The sequence below is a fragment of the Hippocampus bargibanti genome, linkage group LG08, assembly GCF_051943395.1.
Source record: "Hippocampus bargibanti isolate YZ-2025 linkage group LG08, ASM5194339v1, whole genome shotgun sequence".
Classification (NCBI taxonomy): Eukaryota; Metazoa; Chordata; class Actinopteri; order Syngnathiformes; family Syngnathidae; genus Hippocampus; species Hippocampus bargibanti.
In genome coordinates, this window is record NC_142741.1 from 8,344,332 (window position 1) to 8,367,984 (window position 23,653).

The 23,653-nt window shown below is 43.7% G+C and overlaps 1 protein-coding gene and 1 pseudogene across 2 annotated transcripts in view; one reads left to right on the plus strand and one right to left on the minus strand.

The window, feature by feature from the left end:
* Positions 1–23,653, plus strand: part of wnt10a (wingless-type MMTV integration site family, member 10a) — a 61,064-nt gene that overhangs the window by 11,280 nt on the left and 26,131 nt on the right. For both annotated transcript variants that reach the window (XM_089002187.1, XM_089002185.1), the window contains one exon: positions 18,793–19,058. In XM_089002187.1, coding sequence (XP_088858313.1) covers positions 18,908–19,058 — 151 coding nt within the window. In that variant the 5' untranslated portion in view covers positions 18,793–18,907. The remainder of the gene's footprint in view (positions 1–18,792; positions 19,059–23,653) is intronic.
* On the minus strand, positions 9,463–9,581 carry LOC148894505 (5S ribosomal RNA; annotated as a pseudogene).

Here is a 23,653-nt window from a genome sequence, read left to right on the forward strand (position 1 = left end):
TGCTGCCAAGAATTATGTCGCCGGTTTGTCCAGGCACCACAAACATGGGCACAGCTAGCTTGCAATTGTACACCACTATTTCCAAACCGCAAATGGCCGAAGGCGTCACCTGATGACCACCACATCCAACAATGACAATGTCATCTGCAGAGTAACGTTTCATGTCAGGGTTGCACACTAATAATCGTGCCATAGCCGACTCACTCAATGTGCAACCAGTAGAGCCGCTGTTAATCATTGCGGTCAGGGAAATGCCTGCGACAGTGGCAGTGGTGTAGAACAAGCTATCCGACTTCAGGACTTTGTGTGTGCCTTGGAAGATAACATTCTTCTCCGTGGGGACACTGGAAGTGAGGGACTCCAATATCGAATCAAGATCATCTGTCGAACTGTTGGGAGGGTCAGGAACTACATCCGCATCATACTCCCTTGGATGCGGAGACATTAGTTTCCCGACAGTGGTGATCTTGAGGGCTGCACTTGTGTGGGGTAGTTGCGTCTGGAGTGATCGGGTGAAAAGCACAGAAAACAAAGTCTCTTTTCGCGGCAGTGAATAAGCGCAGAATGGTCAGCGCTAGCCCAGACAGCACATGGTAGCTTATTCAAACCGTCCACCATTGGAAGCCTTGACTTGCGTCTACCAGAGGCAGATGGATTGTTAGCTCCTTGCAGCAAAACTCTTTTCAGCATGGAAATGACACGCTCAAGATTTGCAGAGTCGGGTGGCCTGGCTGAGTGGGATATTTTACCGTTGTCCTGACAGGCTGTATTCTGCAGCATTTCACTTTTATTTACGGTGTGGAATGGCCTGAAAGCAATAACAAATTATCATTTACCTTCCCCCCAAGCAGTGTACAACAATGGTATGGCTGATGAGTTAAATACATACTTTTGCCGATTTGAAAAGGACACCACCATTTCCCCGGTCTGCCCACCATTACCAGAAACTACCGTATCTCCGCCCTTTGCCCTACAGCTCCACGAACTCGACGTTAGACGGCTCTTCAAGCAGTAGAAGATCAAGAAAGCTGCAGGACCTGACAGAGTGTCCCCCTCCTGCCTGAGAGACTGCGCTGACCAGCTGGCTCCGGTCTTCACACAAATCTTTAACAGATCCCTGGAGCAGTGTGAAGTCCCATCCTGCTTCAAACAGTCTACTATCGTCCCAGTTCCAAAGAATCCAGCACCCTCGGGATTGAACGACTATAGACCTGTCGCTCTGACGTCTGTGGTCATGAAGTCCTTTGAACGCCTCGTGCTGAACCACCTAAAGAACATCATCGGACCTCTGCTAGATCCTCTTCAGTTTGCCTACCGGGCAAACAGGTCTGTGGAGGATGCAGTCAACATCGGACTGCACCACATCCTCGACCACCTTGACAACACAGGAACCTACGCAAGGATCCTGTTTGTGGACTACAGCTCTGCGTTCAATACCATCATCCCAGAACTCCTCATCCCCAAACTTCTCCAGCTTGGTGTGTCCCCCACGATCTGCCAGTGGACCCTCAGCTTCCTGACAGGACGGACACAACAGGTCAGACTGGGAAATATATCATCCACAACATGAACCACGAGCACTGGAGCCCCGCAGGGATGCGTCCTCTCTCCATTGCTCTTCTCTCTCTACACAAACGACTGCACCTCAACGCACCCAGCTGTCAAATTCATAAAGTTCGCAGACGACACCACGGTCATCGGTCTCATCAAAGACGGCGACGAGTCTGCGTACCGACAACAAGTGGAGCAGCTGGAGCTCTGGTGCAGCCGTCACAACCTGGAGCTGAACACGCTCAAGACAGTTGAGATGATCGTGGACTTCAGGAAACATCCATCACCACAGCTACCCCTCACACTATCCAACTGCCTTGTGTCAACCGTTGAGACCTTCAAGTTTCTGGGAATCACAGTCTCCCAGGACATGAAGTGGGAGGTCAACACCAACTCTATTCTGAAAAAGGCCCAACAGAGAATGTACTTCCTGAGGCTGCTAAAGAAGCATGGCCTGCCACGGGAGGTGCTGCAACATTTCTACACGGCTGTCATCGAATGCATCCTGTGTTCTTCCATCACCGTTTGGTTCGGGGCCGCCACAAAAATGGGCAAAATCCGACTTCAACGGACAGTTAGGACGGCGGAAAAAAATCATTGGCACCGCCCTACCCACTCTCGAGGACTTGCACACTGCAAGAACCCGAACAAGGGCGCGGAAAATCCTACTGGACCCTCCGCACCCTGCCCACCACCTTTTCCAGCTACTCCCCTCAGGCAGGCGCTACCGATCCATGCGCACCAAATTCAGCAGACATTTAAACAGCTTCTTCCCCCAAGCCATTAACTCTTTGAACTCTTCAACAGTAGCCAAAATGGAACTGTATAGTGCCACTTAGCAGTTTTTTTGACGACGATACTAGTGCAGCGTGTTCTACCGGAAACAAATTTCTTGTGTGTTCTACATACTTGGCAATAAAGATGATTCTGATTCTGATTCTGATTCTGATGAATGGGTTGACTGTTCGCCGCAGCTGGAGTGGCAGTCCTGGGACTCATTTCTGTCTGGTAGTCTTCCAGGATGGCTTGGACCTCAACTGCCGACCATTTATCCACTGTTTTTGACCTAAATGTCATGGAAGGATCTTTGGGTGGGCAATTTTTAATAAACATCCGTGTTACGTCGAGGGAAGAACAGTCGAAATCTCTGCCCTGTTCTTTGAGACGATTGGTGGCAACTTCAGCTGCATTGTTAAGCCTCAACCAGTAGTCATATGGGGCCTCCTTATCCCTGGGCAGCGTGGTGTAAAAGTCTGCTAGAGGGAGAGGTGAACAAGGGGCAGTAAAAAAATGCTTGCGAAGAAGGCTATAGATGGCATTTGGGTTCTGGGTTACATCAACTCCACTGTTTCTTGTGCTAACCTTGACAACATCTTTAGCTCTACCGCTGATGTTCATGAGGATTTCCTCTGCCTGATGCTCAGGAGCTACTTTTGCTCTCCTTATGTAGTTCCTCATTAGGTCTTCCCAATCATCTACATTCATTTGATCAGTTTGGTCACCCTTGAAAGTCCGGGGTTCGCGAACTTTCCTGTGCGGCAGTATGAGAACTTGTGATGAGTCAAGACTTTGTGTTGGTGTGTCAATGGGCGTGTCATGTAGAAATGAGGTGTTATGCATGGGGACGTTATGTGTTGGGCTGAGATGTGCAACAATGCTGTCTGCCAGCTGCTGGCCAATGTGTCTAATTATGTCACTCATCTGACCAACTACGTCAGGTGACTGGGGTAAGGGATCTGTCGCTGGGTTGTCAGGAGTCTGTGCGCTCGTCGGAGATGTACTGCACTGGGTCTGGGTAGGAACTCTGTCCCCACTAACATAAGTGGCCTCAGCTAGAACCTGCCCATTCCCCTCTACTACATCACTCTGGATGGGACTCCACACCTGTAACATGGTCGGGATGCCTCTACCTCTACCAATACACCTATTCAAAGGTGTGCTAAATGTCCCTTGGAAGGAGCTCATTTTCAAACTTTACACAAAAAAAACTTACAGAAAAAAAAAAGCACACCAATTGCAAAACAGCAGCTCAGACAATTAACACACAATTTAAAGAACGGGGTCGACACACCGTCCACCGAGTGATGGGATGAAGACACTGTACAGCATCGCGGTCCCGGTCCGAAGTGGAGAGTCACGTGTGATCGACAGGTCACCGCACCAATGTGACGGGTGTCACAACAGTGACTGTCTTCATCTCCACGATGCTGCCGTCTTAATGAGACCAGACGTGTGAACGTGTCTTTTTATTTCTTTTATTTCTGCAACACAGTATGGCAGAAGGGATGGGTGAAGTCGCATGGGTTTCGTCTTGTGATTAACATGAATCTCCTCCAGATTGTTCTGAATATGCGAAACATTGTTGATAACAAAACAAAATGAACGTGTGATCGTATAGTGGTTATTTACAGAAAAAGATAATACAACACATGTTCACTGTTATTTACATGATGTCCCTGAACGCATCATAAGCGGAAACTCGGCAGAACACGCGGTGCGCTTGTAATGGCGCACAGTTCAACTCGCCACGAACACTCACGGGCAAATGAAACACGACACAAGAAACTAAATATTGTCCAATAAAAACGAAATGAAACAATTATTACCTGCAACACAGTATGGCAGAAGGGATGGGTGAAGTCGCATGGGTTTCGTCTTGTGATTAACTGCGCAACAGAAAAGCACTATGAAGCACATGTGCTTCAAAGTTCCACTCCACAAAACGTGAATTAAATAATGACACAAAATGTAATCTGGACTCGAAATGAATAAGGGAACTAATTAGATAACACTAGACAGTACAAAAGGGGAAACAAAATAAGATATTGTCATGAAAATGCGCGTTAATCGAGACCATCAGAAAATTGCGACTCACCATGAAGCTCCTCCAGATTGTTCTGGAAACTATGGGCGGGACATGGTGCCACACTGTGCGCCGTTGCGTCACTTCCTTCATAATTTAATAATCTAAGTGTACAACTCCGTTACATTTATATATATAAAAAAAAAAAAAAATCCTCATCTCACCCACCATGGGTGGTGTCTGTCCCCATTTCAGCTCGGGTCCTCTACCAGAGGCCAGAGGACCCGAGCTGAAATGGGGACAGACACCACCCATGGTGGGTGAGACGAGGATATATATTATATATATATATATATATATATATATATATATATATAACTATTGTGATGTCACGAGAGGCTGGGTCCTGGAGGGCAAATACATTCCCCTAAGATGGCTTCACCCAGAGAGAGTTTTGGCCCCATCTGGTGGAAGGCAGCATTTCAAACCCCACACCTGTGGCTGATCACGGCTTGATTGGCAAGCAAGGCTTTTAAGGCCGAGAGCCTCTGAGTGTGGAGGCCGGGCAAGACAAGCTTCATTGCTGTGCGCTGTGGAGAAACTGATTGCTGCATGGAACTCATCGCCAGTTGGGACCATACGGCAGAACACTGGATTTGGACCCTTGCTAAATGTGGCTAGGCTACCAGAGAAGGACATCAAGAGGGGTGATGCCTAGAAACACATGGAAAAGAACTCTGTCTTCAGTTTCACCTCAGAAGAGACTTTATTATGATTTAAGTATTGGAAGAGACACTATTGCCTTTGTTGCTTGTGAATTCCCCCTGAAACCCTTTATTAAAACCTTTGTTTGCATTCTAACCTGTCGCCCATTGCGCTCCTTGTCCTGTCCTGCTGAGAGCTAGCCTCTCATGACATTACAATATACACACACACATAAATATACAGTAAAGTCTCGTTATATCGATATCGGATATATCGATAGTCCCGGTTGTATCGATACTATTTCTATGCACGCACTGAGAAAATTACATGCAAACAGGGTCGGATATATCGATAGTCCCGGTTATATTGATATTTTTTTGGACTCCCTTGAATATCGATATAACGAGACTTTACTGTACATATATACATATACATATATAAATAGCAGTTTATTTGCTACACACTTTTGCGAATTGCCATAGAACTGTTGGAACATTGAAATAAACAATTTCAAAAGATCTCTCTGGTGCTAATTTTGAACTTCAGCATGCTCATTCTCGTATTAGTCATTGTAATAGGAAGACAATTGTTTGAAGAGATGCTATTTGGACCCTAAGCGATGCAGCCTAAGTGTTGCTTTAATTACTCTTGAAAAGCATTTTCCCCCTCTCACTGTATGTATGTATGATACCGTCCTCTGGAGCTCAGGGACACTTGCACTATGACCAATGTCATTCAAAGTGTGGTCATGGCTGTTGTCATCATTGGAGCTCTCTTTGTGATTTATCTGAAAAACATCAAAAAACATCAAATCAACTGCCAATGAAAGAATGTTTGGTTACAGCATAAATGCGTTACTCTCTTCAGATATCATGTGTCACAAAATGCAGGTGGCTGAAGTCTAAGGATTTGACACTGTAACTGAAGTCGCAAGTTTTTTTAAAACAGTGTCGATAAAGTTAAGTTTAACTTAATTTCATTTGTGGCAGACTATAGTTCAGCGAACGTTGCATTCAGTCAAATTCGGTCCCTACACCATGGTTGACATTTTTGGTTGAGTCTACTCAGATCTCTCCATCTCATATCTCATCCAACGACTTTGATCCTGCAAAAACAAAAATTACATTTTGAGATGTTAATCATGTTGTTTCTTTTTATTTATTGATTGTCATTCGTGGCACTTTTGGATTGGATTGGATATGCCTTTATTAGTCTTGCAGTGGAGAAATTTACATTTCACAGCAGCAAAGTGATGAAAGGATGAAAGTAGGAAAACAAAATACATGAGCTGCTGGAAAGGCAGCCACTCTTGCGGCGCCGTCTTGAAGTCAAAAGAACAAAAAAAAAACTAAATATAGTAAAGTCTCGTTATATCGATAATCTCGGGAGTCAGAAAAAATGTCGATATAACCGTACTGTCGATATATCCCTCCTGCGCCGAACTGCATTAAAAAAAAAGGTGGGGGGGGCAATACGTAAATGGGGGATCTTTGATATGACATGTAAATTTATCATTGGGTTCATGGATTGCGTATCTAGCATGCTTTTTGTACAGTAGTGAAGTGAAAAATAAACTCTTGCATCAAATAAAAACGTGTTTACACTTTATTAATGACTATTTCCTTTCAAAAATGCAACCAATGCAAAAAAAATCCTCACATTGTTCTATTCACACGAAACCACAGACGCCAGCATGTACAAACATTAAAAATAGTGAATGCTGCAAGCGATAAACATATCTGAATGCAACACAATTAAATACATGAATGAAAAACCAAAACTGCAACGTTTACATTACTTACGTTGATGAAGTATTCTGCTGAACGTCGAACTCTTTCGCGATGAAGGGTTTGCTTGTTGGATTGTGCTCCACAGCCACAATTGCTTTGTACGTTGTTCGGATATCATAATTCTTACGTTTACCCATGGTTGAAATTGGTGTTGAACAACAGTACTGTATATAAGCTCTGCTACGCTGTTTTTTTATTGTGCTCGCGTCAACAGGATAAACACGGAAGCTGGTCACGTGACTGGGGCTTGGGAGGACAACGAGGTTCGAGAGAGTGTCTGAATAGAATGGCTGAGCTGTGGCGTAACAGCAGCTCCTGTTTGGATCTGTATGTGATAACTGCTAATTTTGTTATTAAAAAGACCGACCCGCTATAGCACCGACTGTGCACATCATTTCCCATGCTGAGGGGCATTACAGTAGGTTTCAGACGCTATTGCAGCAGTAATGAAAGACGTGAGCTCTGCTTCGATTTTTTTTTATTGTGACAGAAACACGGAAGCCGGTTACGTGACTGTGGGATCTTTAATACAGTATGGTATGTACAATAATTTTCAAAATCATCACGCTTCAGCAGACAAAACAATAAACATTGTTGCAAAAAACGATTGCATTCATATACAGTACAGTGTACATGTACATAACACTGCAACAGGGAAACTGCAACGCTTACATCTTATTATGCAATTTAAAAAAATCTTCAATATTTTTCTGCTTCCCATTTTTACCTCTTAACACAAACAATTCAATCTTGTTTAACATTTCTAAAAAACCTGATGCATTTTCTCTGGATTCTAAGTAAGATTGTACGTCCGTAACACCTTGCAACGCTTGTGTCTTTGTTGGTTCTTCAGCCTTGTCATCCTCGTCATTGTGGGAATCTTCTGGGGCATACTTGGCTTTAATTCCGTGTTGGAATCTCCTCAACAGCCACGATTGCCTTGTATTTCCTTCCGAGGTCCCGATTCTTTGGTTTTGCTATGGTTGAAGACGGTAGCAATATGGCGTCTGCTCCGCTGCAACACGCGACCAAGTCACGCGACCAAGTCACGCGACCAAGTCTCGCGACCAAGTCACGCGACCAAGTCACGCGACCAAGTCACGCGACCAAGTCACGCGACCAAGTCACGCGACCAAGTCACGCGACCAAGTCACGCGACCAAGTCACGCGACCATTCGATAATGGTGGTACTGTGTAGAAACCCCTAAGCAAATATCGATTCACATTAAGTATCTTTTGTATCGATATAAACATAGCAAAATGGCCGGCGGGAGATTAAAAAGAGCACCATAGTAACCGGATTATCGTAAAAACCACGAATCGTACTAATCGGAACTAATTATACATAAAAAGACTAGAAATTTGCACGGGAAATGAAAATAGTGTCGTAATAAGCAGATTTATCAATATAAACGATATTGATATAACGAAACTTTACTGTAACAAATAACATGACAGCACAAAGACATTGTGACAACATAAAGACACAAAGAGTCATTCATTCTTAAGCACTTTCTGGACCCTCTTTGTTTCATGGAGCAGTTCTAGATGAAAGAGGAGAGAATCAAAGCATCTTTCCACCAGTGGATCAGGGTCTTCATGGTGGAATGTGCACGTCGACTACAAGCTAAATATTGAAAGCAAACACGCAGCTGTAGCATCCATTGACGAAAAGAGATTGTCCCACATAAATCCGCTTCAATTCCAAGCCGCAACAGTTCCACATACGCATCGGCGCTCTGCGCTGACGCTCCTTTCTTCTTATCGCGGGCTCTTCAAGCCATGCATCCATCCAGCTGCAGACTGTCCAACAGCACCGACCTTTCCGCTGAACAAAGCGAGGCTGTGAAGATGCTGCCCATTACAGACGCAAAAAAAGCACAATAGCCCCAGAGCTGTCCAGCATTGACAGTCGAATGGCACTCACATTCCTCCCAAATCAAAAACAGTACTGGCATATTCATGCTACCGAAAAGGCGCAACCGCTCAGCACAGTCTCTCCTTGATGAATGTCGTGGTCAACAATGCTGAAAAACAATCCGTATCCATTCCACATGACGCATAACAACACAAAGTGACAAATGAAGACACAAAACAAGACAAAAACAACAAAAAAAGGAAGGCTCAGGAGAGCACTTGCTGACGGCTGCCTACTTGGGCGCCATCTTGGACTCCTGAAATTGCATGTTTTTTTTTCCATAAGCGCCAATATTGGTTAATGGCTTGATCTTCTCTCTCTCCGGCCTCCATCGGTCATGGCTGGCCATGGATGACTGTCCCGGTGGACAGTGTGCCTGGGCGGTGGATTATGGAGAGTAGGTTGTCGCCTATGCAGCTTGCTCCCCCTCTCCACCACGCTGACTGGACCAAAGGAACAGCTGAGCTGAAACAATTCGGGGTCAGTATGGTCGCAGGAGCTGCCGGAAAGGTAGCGGAGTTCGCCACCAGACCGCCTTAGGTGCGCCATTACCGGATTGATTTCGGGTTTACTCCAATAGGAGCTGCCGGAAAGGTGGCGGATCTCGCTACCAGACCGCCTTAGAGGCTCCGGAGACTCGTGGATGGCGGGGTCATCTTCACACCCGTGTAGGTCTATAGTACCTACCCATTGCCAATGTACAGCACCTGGTATTCCCAGGCGGTCTCCTATCCATGTACTAACCAGGCCCGACCCTGATTAGCTTCCGAGATCAGACGAGATCGGGCGTTCTCAGGGTAGTATGGCTGTACATCTTCTCTATTCAATGCAAAGAACTAATGATCACTGTCCTTTTCGATTCTAATTCCTGTTTCTCATCTGGTTCGGAGTTCAACGAAGTTTTGTGATGAAATACCAGCGGGGACGATAGATGGTGAACAGAAAAAAACTACTTTATTCTCGTGAAACAAAAGGAGCGCATCTCTTGTCGGAGCGGGGAGCCAAGAAGCACACAAGAAGAGCAAGAAAAACAAAGCCCGCCCGCTCAACTAGTTTTACAAGTACACAGCAGCGATCTGTCGTCCAATCAGCTACGGACAAGTATTGGAAGTCACACAGCAGCGATCTGTTGTCCAATCAGCTACGGACAAGTATTGGGAGAACATTACACTGAAAATTGATACTTGTTACATTCTGCTTTCACAACTATTCAACTAATAAGCTTCATAAATCCATGTAAACTAAAGTAAACTGGCAATAACATAATATGTACTAAGCTAAACATGGAATAACATAATATGTTTACTAATCTAAGCATGAAATAACATAAGATGTTTACTAATGTGCATAATCACTCTATCATTCCCTCCTGTTGCACATTTAAACATCAGTACATACCTTTCCAAAATGGGTTTCTTGCATGCACGTCATACTAACTGCACAGGGAACCATTTTTTTCTGCTTTACTTTATACCATGGAGAAGGCGAAAAACCTCTGTCATAACTTTACTGCTGTGATATGCAACCTCTCCATCTTGAAGGTAAATTCAATTCAATCAAAAATATTGACGAGGAAAATTCCTTGTCGGCTCTCCGTTTTTTGGTTGGAGCAACCACACTCTTGCCTTGGTGTACAATTACAAGCTACAACACAGTGTCCCCTTCACGCATTTGTTGATACAAAACCTTTGCGTAGTTCACCTGAGAATTAGTTATCATATTCATTAGCGTTGCTCTTAAGCATGGAATAATACAACCAATGACTAAGAAAATAAGTACAATCACAAACGCGATAGGCATAAGCAGTCTAAGCAAAGTCGTATACCACGGGCCCCCGAAGAGCATGGCAAAACTCCACGGGTGATCAATCCGTCGATCTTTGGCCATTGCATCTCTGAGATCCCTGATAACAGACAACGCATTAGTCATGTTTATGGAATTTGCTTCTTCGGGTATGTACGTACAACAAGTGTCACCCACCATAGCACAGACGCCCCCTTGTGGGCCTGTCAAAAGGTCCAAAACCATTGTTTTTTGCAGCACCATTTGTCTAATTGCTGCAATTTCGGTGTTTTGCATTTCATCCACTTTCAAGGTGGCATTTACAAACACTTGAAATCTCTAATCAATTGTTTCAATTCATAGCATGTTTTTAGCCACTCCAATTTGTGGAAAAAGAGCTAACATTACCTTACTACCCGTACTATGGTGTTTCAATTGTTCTGGAACACCAGTTCCCCAGATTGAATCATGGGGCTTAAACGATACTCTTCCTTTCACATGATGGTGCACTGGACAACTGGTAACGATGAAAGTATTGTCAGTTACCGTAACAGGTGGCACAAACCGTAGGCTCGCAGAGGAATAAAAGAATATATTTTCCACCCGCATAACTACCAAAGATGTGAAGATACGGGCAAAACAGTGACAATATTGTTTAATGGTAGCACATATAAACATCTATCCTCATCTATAAAACCTACATTTTGACCTGTACCGTACATTGCAACGCATACTGGTAATCGCAACCCGCTCTCGGTCATAACCTGATTTTCAGTTTCCAAAATGGTATTTAAACTTGGAACAATCTATCCTCTCGAAGCATTGCGAAGAACCGGAAAATGTTGATCAGGTCTATGCGAAGATATTAACATATATGCAGCTCGAGCCATCTTATCTCCAAATACCTTTGAATGCATGCGTTGTTGTGTCACAGAATGAGGCATATAAGAGCATACAAAACAAGTACTTTTCCTATTTTGTTTAGCAATTAGTGTAGCATAACGATACCACGTGTTTGATAACAACGGAGTCCAGTCATGTTTTTCTCCTGCAAATGGTTGATATATTGCGTCCATGACACCTGAGTTTTGGGCCTTTTTGTCAGGTGTTTCCATATAGGCTGTCAGTTTGATGTGTGGTTTACGCTGGAAAGGTGATGTTACGACTGGTGATGTCACAGATGATATCATGCATATAGTTACGGGAAAACCAATGTGATGTTTACGAAAATCAGGACAGAGTCTCAAGTCCATGCATCCTGCAACCTTGTGGGTTACGATAACAAGTTGGATATCTGTCATTGTACCAGTTCCTAACCAGTTCCCTCGAGCTATCTTGACGACAGTTCGTTTTGCTTCTTGGGCACAGCTTCTTGGGCACAGCTACCTCAAACCCATTTTGTTTTGGGCTCAGAATGGACCACAACGGAATCCCAACCATTGGTCCAAGCCTTCCCTACCGAGCGTACCAAGAACCATGAAGATAATCACTTGCATTTTGTTGTGCTTCGTTCACGAGGACGTTAAGGGGAAATGATACAAATCCTGCAGCCTCTAGTGGAAAGCAGGCAACAGGATGTGCCATGTTTGGACACTTATCTGACTTTGTTGGATGTAATAGTGGAATTTCGCAGGCTGATGGAATGGGGGGGCTCTACGAGTGTCATCTGGATTGCCCCCACGAATCCGTACCGCAAGATGATGTAGACCAAACCCATGGCTATTGAGTCGTTTGGCTCTGTCTCTCTTCCACCTTGATGGCAGTTGGCGTTGCGATCAGCACGGTGAATGGCCCCTCCTACTTTGGTGCAGACCTTGATCAGCACCTTGTCTCCCTGGCGCAGCAGCCTCTGTTCCTGTGGAGGGAACAAAGAGGACTGCGGCAGTACACATGCTGTGGACCTCTTTTTGTTGTAAACATTTCACACAACGATTTTGCCAACAAAGCGCTTGGATCCGATTCATTCTTTTGCCAGGGTACACCTTCCCATAATGGGAGGATGAAAGGTCTGCCATGCAAAATCTCAATAGGTGTTAAGCCATTATTAGTGGGCGTTATTTTCATATATAATTTAACCAAACACAGACATTCAGGCCATGGTTTGCCTGTTGTCTCCATCGTTTTTCTGAGTCGATTTTTTTATCGTGCCATTCATTCTTTCCACTAATCTTGCACTCTGTGGATGATATGCACAGTGGTTCTTTAATATATTACCGAAATGTTCAGACATTTTGGTTATTATGTCATTAACAAAAAGTGGCCCATTATCACTCCAAATTATTCTTTGGTATGCCATGTTCTGGAATAATATGTTCGCATAATGCTTTTAGCAACGGATAATGCGTTGGATTTCTTTGAAGCCACAATTTCCACCCATTTGGTGAATGAATCACTTAGCACCAAACAGTATTTATAAGAACTACTTGTGCTTAGTTCAATTAAATCCATGTGGACCACTTCAAAGGAGTGTGACCCCTGTGGAAATTTTCCTCTTTTTGGTCGCACATTACCCTGTGGATTATGTTTACAGCATCTCAAACAACTCCGACAAAAGTTTTTTTGCATATATGTTGAAACCTCTGCTTAAATGGAATACTTTTCCTGCTATAAACACCATCCCTCCTGTTGATACATGTGACCTACAATGGCTCAAACGAGCCACCATAGGAAACATGTTTCTCGGTAAACATGATTTATTGTCTATTTTATACAGCCCATCAACTAGCTTAGCACCATCGGCCAGCCACAGATCTTTTTCGGATTTTGTAGCTAACGCTTGCATATCCTCCAAAACTTGTGTGGGCACTAATTCACGTGTCTCTTGATTTACTAGATTGAAAACAGTCTGAGCAGCCTTTTTGGCGGCTGTATCTGCTCTGGCGTTGTCTGAGCTAATCCTGTCTTTAGCCCTTGTGTGCGCTGCACATTTGCATACAGCCACACGTTTTGGAAGCTTTCAACAATCTCTCAATAACTTTGCATGTTCAACAGTCTTTCCTTCTGTCCATTTACACGCTCCAGTCAATGCAACAATTTCTGCTGCTTGCGTTAGATACGTTTTGGTAATGAACCATCAGCAATAATTTCAATGTGGATGCTGTCAGGTAAAGGTGTGTCATCCAAATCAGGTTGTAGAAATGTCATCATCTTTTTTAATATTTATTTCCTAGAAGTTCAACTTCTTTTTTGGCAAACTGTAACATAGTTAGATTACCTGTACTTTGTAGATTTTGGAAGAAAGTGATTGTTACAGTCTCGCTTTCGTCTTCAGTTGGTGAGACAAGATGTCGTCAATGTACAAAATAATTTGAGAAGTCACCGAATTTTTTTAAGTCAACAATACATGAAGACATTTCTTGTGATTTTTTTTGTATAACGACTGAGTCCCCATTGTAGGGGGCGTGTGTTCCAGTCTGCTCTTATCCTGAAAACACATCTGGACTTCTATAAGCAGCAAGGGGGGTGAGAGGGTGAGTGGGGGCAAAGAATGGGCAGGAGGGCAGTCGTGAGGAGGTGATGGTGGTGGATCACGCGCGCAGATCCCCACCGAGACCTCTGACTTCCAAGTACAAATTCCCCAGCCCACAGCTCGCCCTTCCTCCTGCAGTGGTCAATTCTGTCTGTCCAGTAATGACGATTTTAAGACCATGAGCTCCTTTGTCCTTTTAAGGCAGGAGGTACTTTATCAGCGGCCAGCTTTGAAGACATAGCTTTTTCATTCTTTCCAGTCTGCTTAAATATACGGAATCCTCATCAGCAGATTCAGGAATACAGCGGGGGTGTCTGAAAACATATCCAAAGCGTCCCTTAAATATGTTTTCACATCTACCCCACTTTTTTTTAGAATTTGAATTTCATACCCCGGTGAATAGGAGCTTTTCTTAAAAAAAAATTGCACATATTTTTCAATTCACCAGAGAACACTTAAGAAATCACTGTTAACTCTCTCCCAGAAAGGCACACATCCAGTGTTATTTCAAACACAAAGAACAAAGACACCCATTGTGTTAGTCTCCAACCGCGAAACGCACTCACATACACACACAATGAATGCATGCACACGCACACGCACTCACATGCACACACACTCACTCACGAACGGCTCAAATGACTCCCTCGCCCCCACTTTTTTCCTTGTTCAAGATCTTTGTGAGACAAAGAAACTTGTAGTTCACCATTTTTGAATAGATCAACAAAATTGAATGTACTAATTTCACAGATAATCCACGATCGAATGCAGATGCTTTTGAAAATAACGTCTAGATCAAAATTAAAAAATCTTTCAATTTTCCAATTTTACCACCAGCCCTCGCACAGAACTGAATTCCAGGAAATCACCACCTTGTGAAGAATTTTTCACTGGAAAACTCAGAATCTAAATCGGCGTGCGGAGACCAGACATATCTTGATCTGTATATTAGCATCGATCAGTTGCGCGCATTATTCCGTCAATGCACATTGGGTCCGGCTTTATGGAGACCCGCCGTGGTCAGAATCACCAGAAACAGACCCAGAATCAGAACCGGAACAGAATCAGATGATAACATCCAAAAAGTGGTGTTACATACCCCCAGATACGTGGATTAACATGAATAAGATACCCTCAGGCCATAAAAGGATCCCACAATACATTCAAACAATGGCTGCTTGCTAGCGCATTACTCACCGGGAACTCCGTCGAACACAGCCGTCAGAATGCCGAGGAGCTCCACCGCACCAGTACGAGCATGTGCCACCAAGAAGATGAGAATATTCTTGTCTCCCGTGAGAACACACGAACAGGCTCCGCCGTAGATAAAGACTCTTCGTCTCTCGTATCCCCCCAGTCAAAAAGCAGGCATCGCCGAGAGGGACCGACCTTCCCTTCGTCTCTTGCGGAGAATTAACATGTAGACGCCGCCAGGAGCAGAAAGCTCCCATCTCTCGTCAACTGAGGCACGCAGGCGAGCACTCCTCAAACGCTCCGGACCGACTGTTTGGCTCGGGTCTTTCGGCACCAATTTATGCTCGATTCTAATTCCTGTTTCTCATCTGGTTCGGAGTTCAAGTTTTGTGATGAAATACCAGCGGAGACGGTGGATGGGGAACAGAAAAAACTACTTTATCCTCATGAAACAAAAGGAGTGCATCTCTCGTCGGAGCGGGGAGCCAAGGAGCACACGAGAAGAGCAAGAAAAACAAAGCCCGCCCGCTCAATTAGTTTTACAGCAGCGATCTGTTGTCCAATCAGCTACAGACAAGTATTGGGAGAACATTACACTGAAAATTGATACTTGTTACATTTTGCTTTCACAACTATTCAACTAATAAGCTTCATAAATCCATGTAAACTAAAGTAAACATGCAATAACATAATATGTACTAAGCTTAACATGGTGGAACACCAAACATAATATGTTTACTAATCTAAGCATGAAATAACAATATGTTTACTAATGTGCATAATCACTCTATCAGTCCTTATTTCAGACAACAATTCCAATAAATAGCCTTTAAACATTTTCAAATTCTGACATTACAATTGCTGCCACTTTTATTCCTGTCTCTGGCTGTTAGGATCAATCTGTATATTTTGCAAAGGATGCATCTGGGAAATTAAAAAAGGGTTGTGTCTCAAAAGGGGGCCAAAGTCTAAAATGGATGGGACCAGATTTAACTAGATTGCCCAAGTATACAAAACTGATTGGAATAAACCAAAATACATTCATTGGAGTATGATATTTCTAAATTGCAAATAAAAAAAACATCATTTGTCTAAAATCTATATTTCTAAAATACAAACAATTTTAATTCAAGTAAAATAATTTATTCATCCATAAAATAAACAAAGTATTTCTATTTTCTTAAGTTACTATGCAATAAATGCTGTGCTATTTTGATATGCTACGGTACAGAGATGTTTTTGCGTTTACAATAGAATCGGGGCTGCAGCATTAGCTGTATGTATTAATTTAATTCGATTTTATAAACATCATCGAGTAATGCTGGCTGCACTGGCCCATGAACCATGGTGAAGGTGGTGACAACAGTCTCGAAAATACGATTTATGAGACCAATCTATGTCACCGTAGTTTCATCATTATCTGAACGAAATATGCTGGATGCTCTCGATGCTAGTATGCCCATGTTGTTGGCATAAGGCCGTGACATCGAACGCTACATGCAACTCACCAATTGTAGGCCTCGTGTTACTTATACATATTTTCACATATAAATATATTGTGGCGGGCATGCTCATTCCTCTACTGCTACAATGTCTTACTTGCTTAAGGTTGTCCATGGTGTTCGATGATGACAGTCCAGCTCTACTTCTTCTTGTGGGACCATTTCATGTGACTGTATAGTTATGTGATGCCAGGCGACGGCCGAGATGGAGCTGGCCATAAAGCACCTTACGTGGCAAGCGCTCTTCTGGCATCCTGATCACATGGCCTAGCCAGCGATGTTGGTGCTGGGTGACTGTAGCTTCCACACTGGTGCAGTTGGTTTTGCAGAGTATTTCAGTGTGGCGGACTCTGTCCCTCCAGGATAGCCCAAGGATGGATTCTAGGCACTTGATGTGGAAGGCCTCACGCATCCTGAGGTGGCGACTGTACTGGGTCGATGCTTCGCAGCTGTAGAGGAGGGTTGACACAACAACAGCCCGATAAACTGCAGTCTTGGTGTGGAGTTTGAGATCTTTGTTTTGAACTCTCCTCTAAGTCTGCCAAAAGATGCTGATGCCTGTTTGATCTGGTTTTGTATCTCTCTGTCGATGCTGCAGTCGTCGGAGAGAAAGCTGCCCAGGTATTTGAAAGAGTCCACTATTGCTAGTGGCTTATTGGAGATGGTGAATGTTGGAGGATGAACTGGTTGAATGGATGCCCACTGACACATTACCTCAGTCTTTTCCACATTGACAGAGAGGCCGAGTCTACCATAGGCATCTGCAGCAGCTGATAGACTAGCTTGTAGTGCTTCTGGTGTGTGGGCCACAACTGCACAGTCATCTGCATATTGGAGTTCGATGACTTGCTCCGATCTTACTTTCATGACTGCCTGGAGCCTCCTGATGTTGAATAGATTTCCATCAAGCCGGAAATCTATGGTAACCCCACTGTTCTTCTCGATCCTCTCATGGAGCAACAGTGTCACACACAGGAGGAAGATGTTGAACAGGACTGGTGTGAGGGCACGTCCCTGGCGTACACCAGTCTGCCACATTAGGGTCGCATACACTCACACGTTTTTTTGGTCTGGAATGCCACCGTGGGGACACTTTAGGAAATATCATCTCAGAGCAATTTGCCCGTGGGGACCTCATTTTGCAGTCTCTCAGAGCAATTTAGCCGTGGGGACCTCCTTTTAGGTGCCCACGGGTATACGAGTCCCCACCGGGCTGCATGCAGTCAGGTTGATGTCCCCACCGTGGCGGCCAAACGAGAACACACACACACACACACACACACACACACACACACACACACACACACACACACACACACACACACACATATATACAGATGCACACACATACATATTCTGTGACTGTAAAGTAACCTTGAGAGTTTTGAAAGAGGCTTATACATGACATGTATTGTTATTATTAGTATTAAACACACACACAGCCACACACAATGTATTTATTTATTTATTTATTTATTTATTTATTTATCTAGTTAGTTATCTAGTTAGTTAACTAGACATTTCGTGAGTTGGTTAGTTAGCTGGTTAGTTAGTTGGTTACTTAGTTGTTTATATTTTTTATTTGCCTTTATTTATCTACTTATTTGTATATTAATGTATTCAATTATTTGTGTGTTTTTGTATTTATGTACCTTATGTATGTATTTGTTTGCTTTTTTGTCTTTATTTATTTGCCTGTGTTTATTTACTTATTTGTATAAATATATCTTTTTGTATATATATATGTAATCATTTATTTATGTATTTTTTATTGATTGATGTATTTATTTTTTTAAGGTATCTTTATTTGCCTTTATTTATTTACTTATTTGTATATTGATCCCTTTTTCACTTATTTATTTGTTTATTTATTTATTTATTTATTTATTTACTTATATATTTGTTCATGTATTTTTTAATTTATTAATTTGTTCATTCATCTTTATTTATTTGCCTTTATTTATTTACTTAATTGTATATTATTTATTTATTTATTTATGTTTTTCTTGATTTATTTTTTGTTGAAGTTCATGCTGGGTATTTGTCTTATGACATGGCTGACCCTGTTTCCCATGCAGGGTGGACTCCAATGAAATCCTGGGCCTGAAGCTGCCCAACATCGACCCGATCCTGAACGCCAACACGGTGTGTCTGACGCTACCCGGCCTGACCCGGCGTCAGCTGGAGGTGTGCATGCGCAACCCCGATGTGACGGCCTCTGCAATCCAGGGGATCCAGATCGCCATCCACGAGTGCCAGCATCAGTTCCGAGGGCACCGTTGGAACTGTTCCAGTCTGGAGACCAGGAACAAAATACCGTATGATAGCATCGTCTTCAAAAGAGGTTAGACACGCATGCAAAGTTTTAAATGTAGCGTTTCGCTGTGTCACAAGATGTGTTCTGTGTTCTATCAGGGTTACGTCCAACTGTCTTCCGCATTTCGGCCAAGTTCAGGCAAGACTATGGATTGACTTGATTGACTTGACAATTTAATTTACACAAGAGCTCATCAAGCGCTACCACAAAAATGATCCTATAGAGAGCCACTGTGGCCAGTGGGGATATCGGGAAATTATGATGATTTTTTTTCCCGAACTTTGATATCAGCGATCAAGAAAATCGTATTCTTGCATATTTAGGGTCCAACATTTCAATTTGGGTCCAGTTCTAACGAGACTTCTAATTACCTTCCCCCAAAATTTAATACTGATTTAATCAAAAATGCCTGACAAGCGTTTTTTTAAATTGTATTTATTGATTTATTTATATTTTTATTTACTTATAGTTTTTGCTTTTATAATAATTTGTAAAACATATTTATTCTTTTATTTTTTCTATCCATCCATCCATACATTTTCCGTACCGCTTATTCCTCATTAGGGTCGCGGGGGGTGCTAGAGCCTATCTCAGCTGTCTTCGGGCACGAGGCGGGGGACACCCTGAATTGGTTGCCAGCCAATCGCAGGGCACACAAAGACGAACAACAGTCACTCTCACTCTCACACTCACACCTAGGGACAATTTGGAGTTGCCAATCTGCCTCCCATGCATGTTTTTAGAGTGTGGGAGGAAACCGGAGGACCCGGAGAAAACCCACCCGGGCCCGGGGATGCAAACTCCACACAGGGAGACCAGACCGGGATGCGAACCGGCGACCTCTGCACTGTGAAGCCGTTGTGCTAACCACTCAACTACCGGGCCATTTTTTTTTTCTAATCGTTGTTTATTTATAGTTGTTTATTTATTTTTATTTTATTATCATTTCTAATGTTTATTTATTTATGTATGTATTCATTTATGTATGTGTTTATATATAGTTATTTATAGTTGTTTATTTATAGTTATTTATTTATTTATTTACGTATTTAATTATTTATTTATTATTTATAGTTGTTTATAGTTTTTTAGTGTTTTTTCTTGTTTATTAATTTATAGTTTTTTAGTTGTTTATTCATTCATTCATTCATTCATTCATTCATTCATTGGAAGGTCCACCACAACCATAAAACAACAATAACAAAACTGAGAAACGTTTTTTTGATGGCAAAATAGTGATTTGATTCAATTTCCAAAAAGAAGGGTGGGAGGAAACATTGCGGACACATGGACCCGTGTGGTCCTTTATCTTGTTACGCTTGCGTTGCTTCCATTAAAAAGCCGTCGTGTGAAGCAACGTGTCATGCTTGAAAGTGAGATCGAGCACAAACACACACACACAGGCGGAAAAGTATGGAGGCAACAGTCCAAGATTTGACGTTCAAACAGGTTGCGGTTTTCACACTCAACTTCACACGGGCGTAATTCCACAAAACGAGACAGCTCATCGGACAGATAAGCTGCGACGTCGACACGCGTGGATGAACCTACTGTATGTTAGTGTCATCTATTGCAAAGGGCGATCATGTTTTCGCTTGTTTGTCACTGCCAGCGCACAGGACCAAATTATACACATGGTTACATCCACCGACTTCATCCTACTTGAGAACAAATCAGGATTAACCTTGAATAGCTGCTGTAGATCCTGGTTGTGTGGATCAGGGAGTCTATGTCCCTTTCGCTCTTAGCATACAGCTTTATGTCATCCATGTAGAGGAGGTGACTGATATATATATATATATATATATATATATATATATATATATATATATATATATATATATATATATATATATATATATATATATATATATATATCATATATATAAGGCATCGGTTTGGCATATGGCAGACGAGGGTTCGAATCCCACTTGTGGCAGAGAAAATGAGCAGAAATGAGCACAATGACATCATCCAGTGTGGGTCCTTGGGCAAGACCCTTCACGCTAATGCCTACCTCATACAATGATGAGAGACAATAAATGGAATGACATGCCGGCTCAGACGTCGCCCGGCCAAACAAGGTCTGCGTCAGGTGCTGGGGAACCAGAGCACCCTGATGAAAAATGGGCTACTGGAACAAAGCGGAGATGGACGAGATGCGATAACATGGCTCTGTTGGAATGCTACTACTCAAGCAACCCTAGTCAGAGGGGTTACATGCGGAGAATGGGGGCTGAATGGTTACTTCGAAACCCACAGTCACGGTTGACCACGAAACAACTAGTAGCTCAGTGTTCCAATATCCACAAACGGCAATTACTATCACAACTTGAGATTGATGAGGTACAACACAAATTCCGAGGTGAAGGGCCCCAGGCTGCCACATCACAGGAAGAGGTTCAACCAGAGATTGGGAGGCAAGCCCCAATGAATAATGAGATTGGGAAGCCAGCGCCAATAAATGAAATGCTGAGCGAGGCAGCAAATGACCTGAGAGATAAGATCATGGCAAGAATGAAAACTGGGCAACGAAGGCACCGATTACAACGGCTATGTGAAGTACCACCTGAAAGTCTCATGGAAACTGTGAATGCAGCACTGAGAACGATCCCGACCAGAACGATCACGGAAACCAATGAGCTGATATAGACCTCAGCATCAGTGATCCTAGACATGCTTGGCTACAAGAGCAACCATGAGAGCCACGATATTCATTACCCACCATGGAAAAGACGGTTGGAGGCCAAGATCAAGGCGGCTCGGAAAGATGTGAGTCAAATGACGGAGACCCAGAGAGGTGTGAATAAAAGGCCAATACCCAAGAGGTACATGCAGATAACCATACCTGAAGCACTCGAAACTGCCAAACAAAGGCTCCAGGCCTTGGCCAGTCGCCTAAAGAGGTACACGAAAGAGAATGAGGCCAGAAGAATAAACAGGCTGTTCGCAACACAACCTGCGAAAGTGTACGCTCAGTGGCAGGGTTCTAACAGCAGAGCAGACCCTCCAAGGCTGGAAACTGAAAGATACTGGAAAGGCATATGGGAGAAGGAGGTCGCACATAACAGCAGTGCACAATGGCTGGTGACTCTGAAAGAGGAGCACAGCAACCTCCCTGAACAGAACCCAGTTACCATCACAGCGGCAGATATACAAGGAAGAGTCTCAGGTATGAAAAACTGGACGGCACCAGGCCCGGATATGGTCCACACCTACTGGCTAAAGAAACTCACAGCTCTCCACGAGCGCCTAGCAGCACAAATGAACCAGCTGCTGATGGATGGGACTCACCCAGGATGGCTAACCGAAGGGCGAACAATCCTGATCATGAAGGATTCCTCAAAGGGTGCAGTTCCTTCCAACTATCGGCCAATAACCTGTCTCTCCACAACATGGAAGCTCATGTCAGGCATCATTGCGGCTAAGATAAGTGGACACATGGATCAATACATGAGCAAAGCACAGAAAGGCATTAGTAGAGATACTAGAGGTGCCAAACATCAGCTGCTGGTTGACAGAACAGTCGCTCAAGACTGCAGGTCCCGACATACCAACCTGTGCACAGCCTGGATTGATTACAAGAAAGCATATGACTCGATGCCACACACATGGATCAATGAATGCTTGGAGTTGTATAAGGTCAACAGGACCCTGAGAGCCTTCGTTGCAAACTCGATGAGGATGTGGAAAACCACACTTGAAGCCAATGGCAAGCCACTAACGCAAGTGTCCATCAAATGTGGCATATACCAAGGTGATGCACTCTCCCCACTGCTGTTCTGCATAGGACTGAACCCCCTCAGCCAGATAATCGCCAAGACAGGCTATGGATACCGCCTCAGAAATGGAGCTACGATCAGTCACCTCCTCTACATGGATGACATCAAGCTGTATGCTAAGAGCGAAAGGGACATAGACTCCCTGATCCACACAACCAGGATCTACAGCAGTGATATCGGAATGTCATTCGGGCTGGAGAAATGTAGTCGGATGGTGACTAAGAGGGGCAAGGTAGTCCACACTGAAGGGGTCTCACTCACTGAAGGAACAATAGCAGACATTGAAAACAGCTACAAGTACCTCGGTATACCACAGGCCAATGGCAACCTCGAATTAGCAACAAGGAAAGCGGCTATGACCAAATACCTCCAGCGGGTGAGGCAAGTCCTCAGAAGACAGCTCAATGGCAAGAACAAGACCCGGGCAATAAACAGCTATGCCCTGCCAGTGATCAGATACCGTGCAGGAATAATAAGGTGGCCAAAGGAAGAGATTCAGACCACGGATGTTAAGACCCGAAAACTCCTCACCATGCACGGAGGGTTCCATCCCAAGTCCAGCACCCTGAGACTGTACACAAGCCGTAAGGAAGGAGGCCGGGGACTAGTGAGTGTGAGAGCCACTGTCCAGGATGAAACATCCAAGCTCCATGAATACATCAAAGAGAAGGCTCCAACGGATGATGTACTCAGAGAATGTCTCAGCCAATGGGGAACAGAGGATGAGGTGCTGGAAGAGGGACAATCATGGGAGGAAAAGCCCCTACACGGGATGTACCACCGAACCATAGCAGAAGTGGCTGATCTCAAGAAGTCCTATCAGTGGGTAGAGAGGGCTGG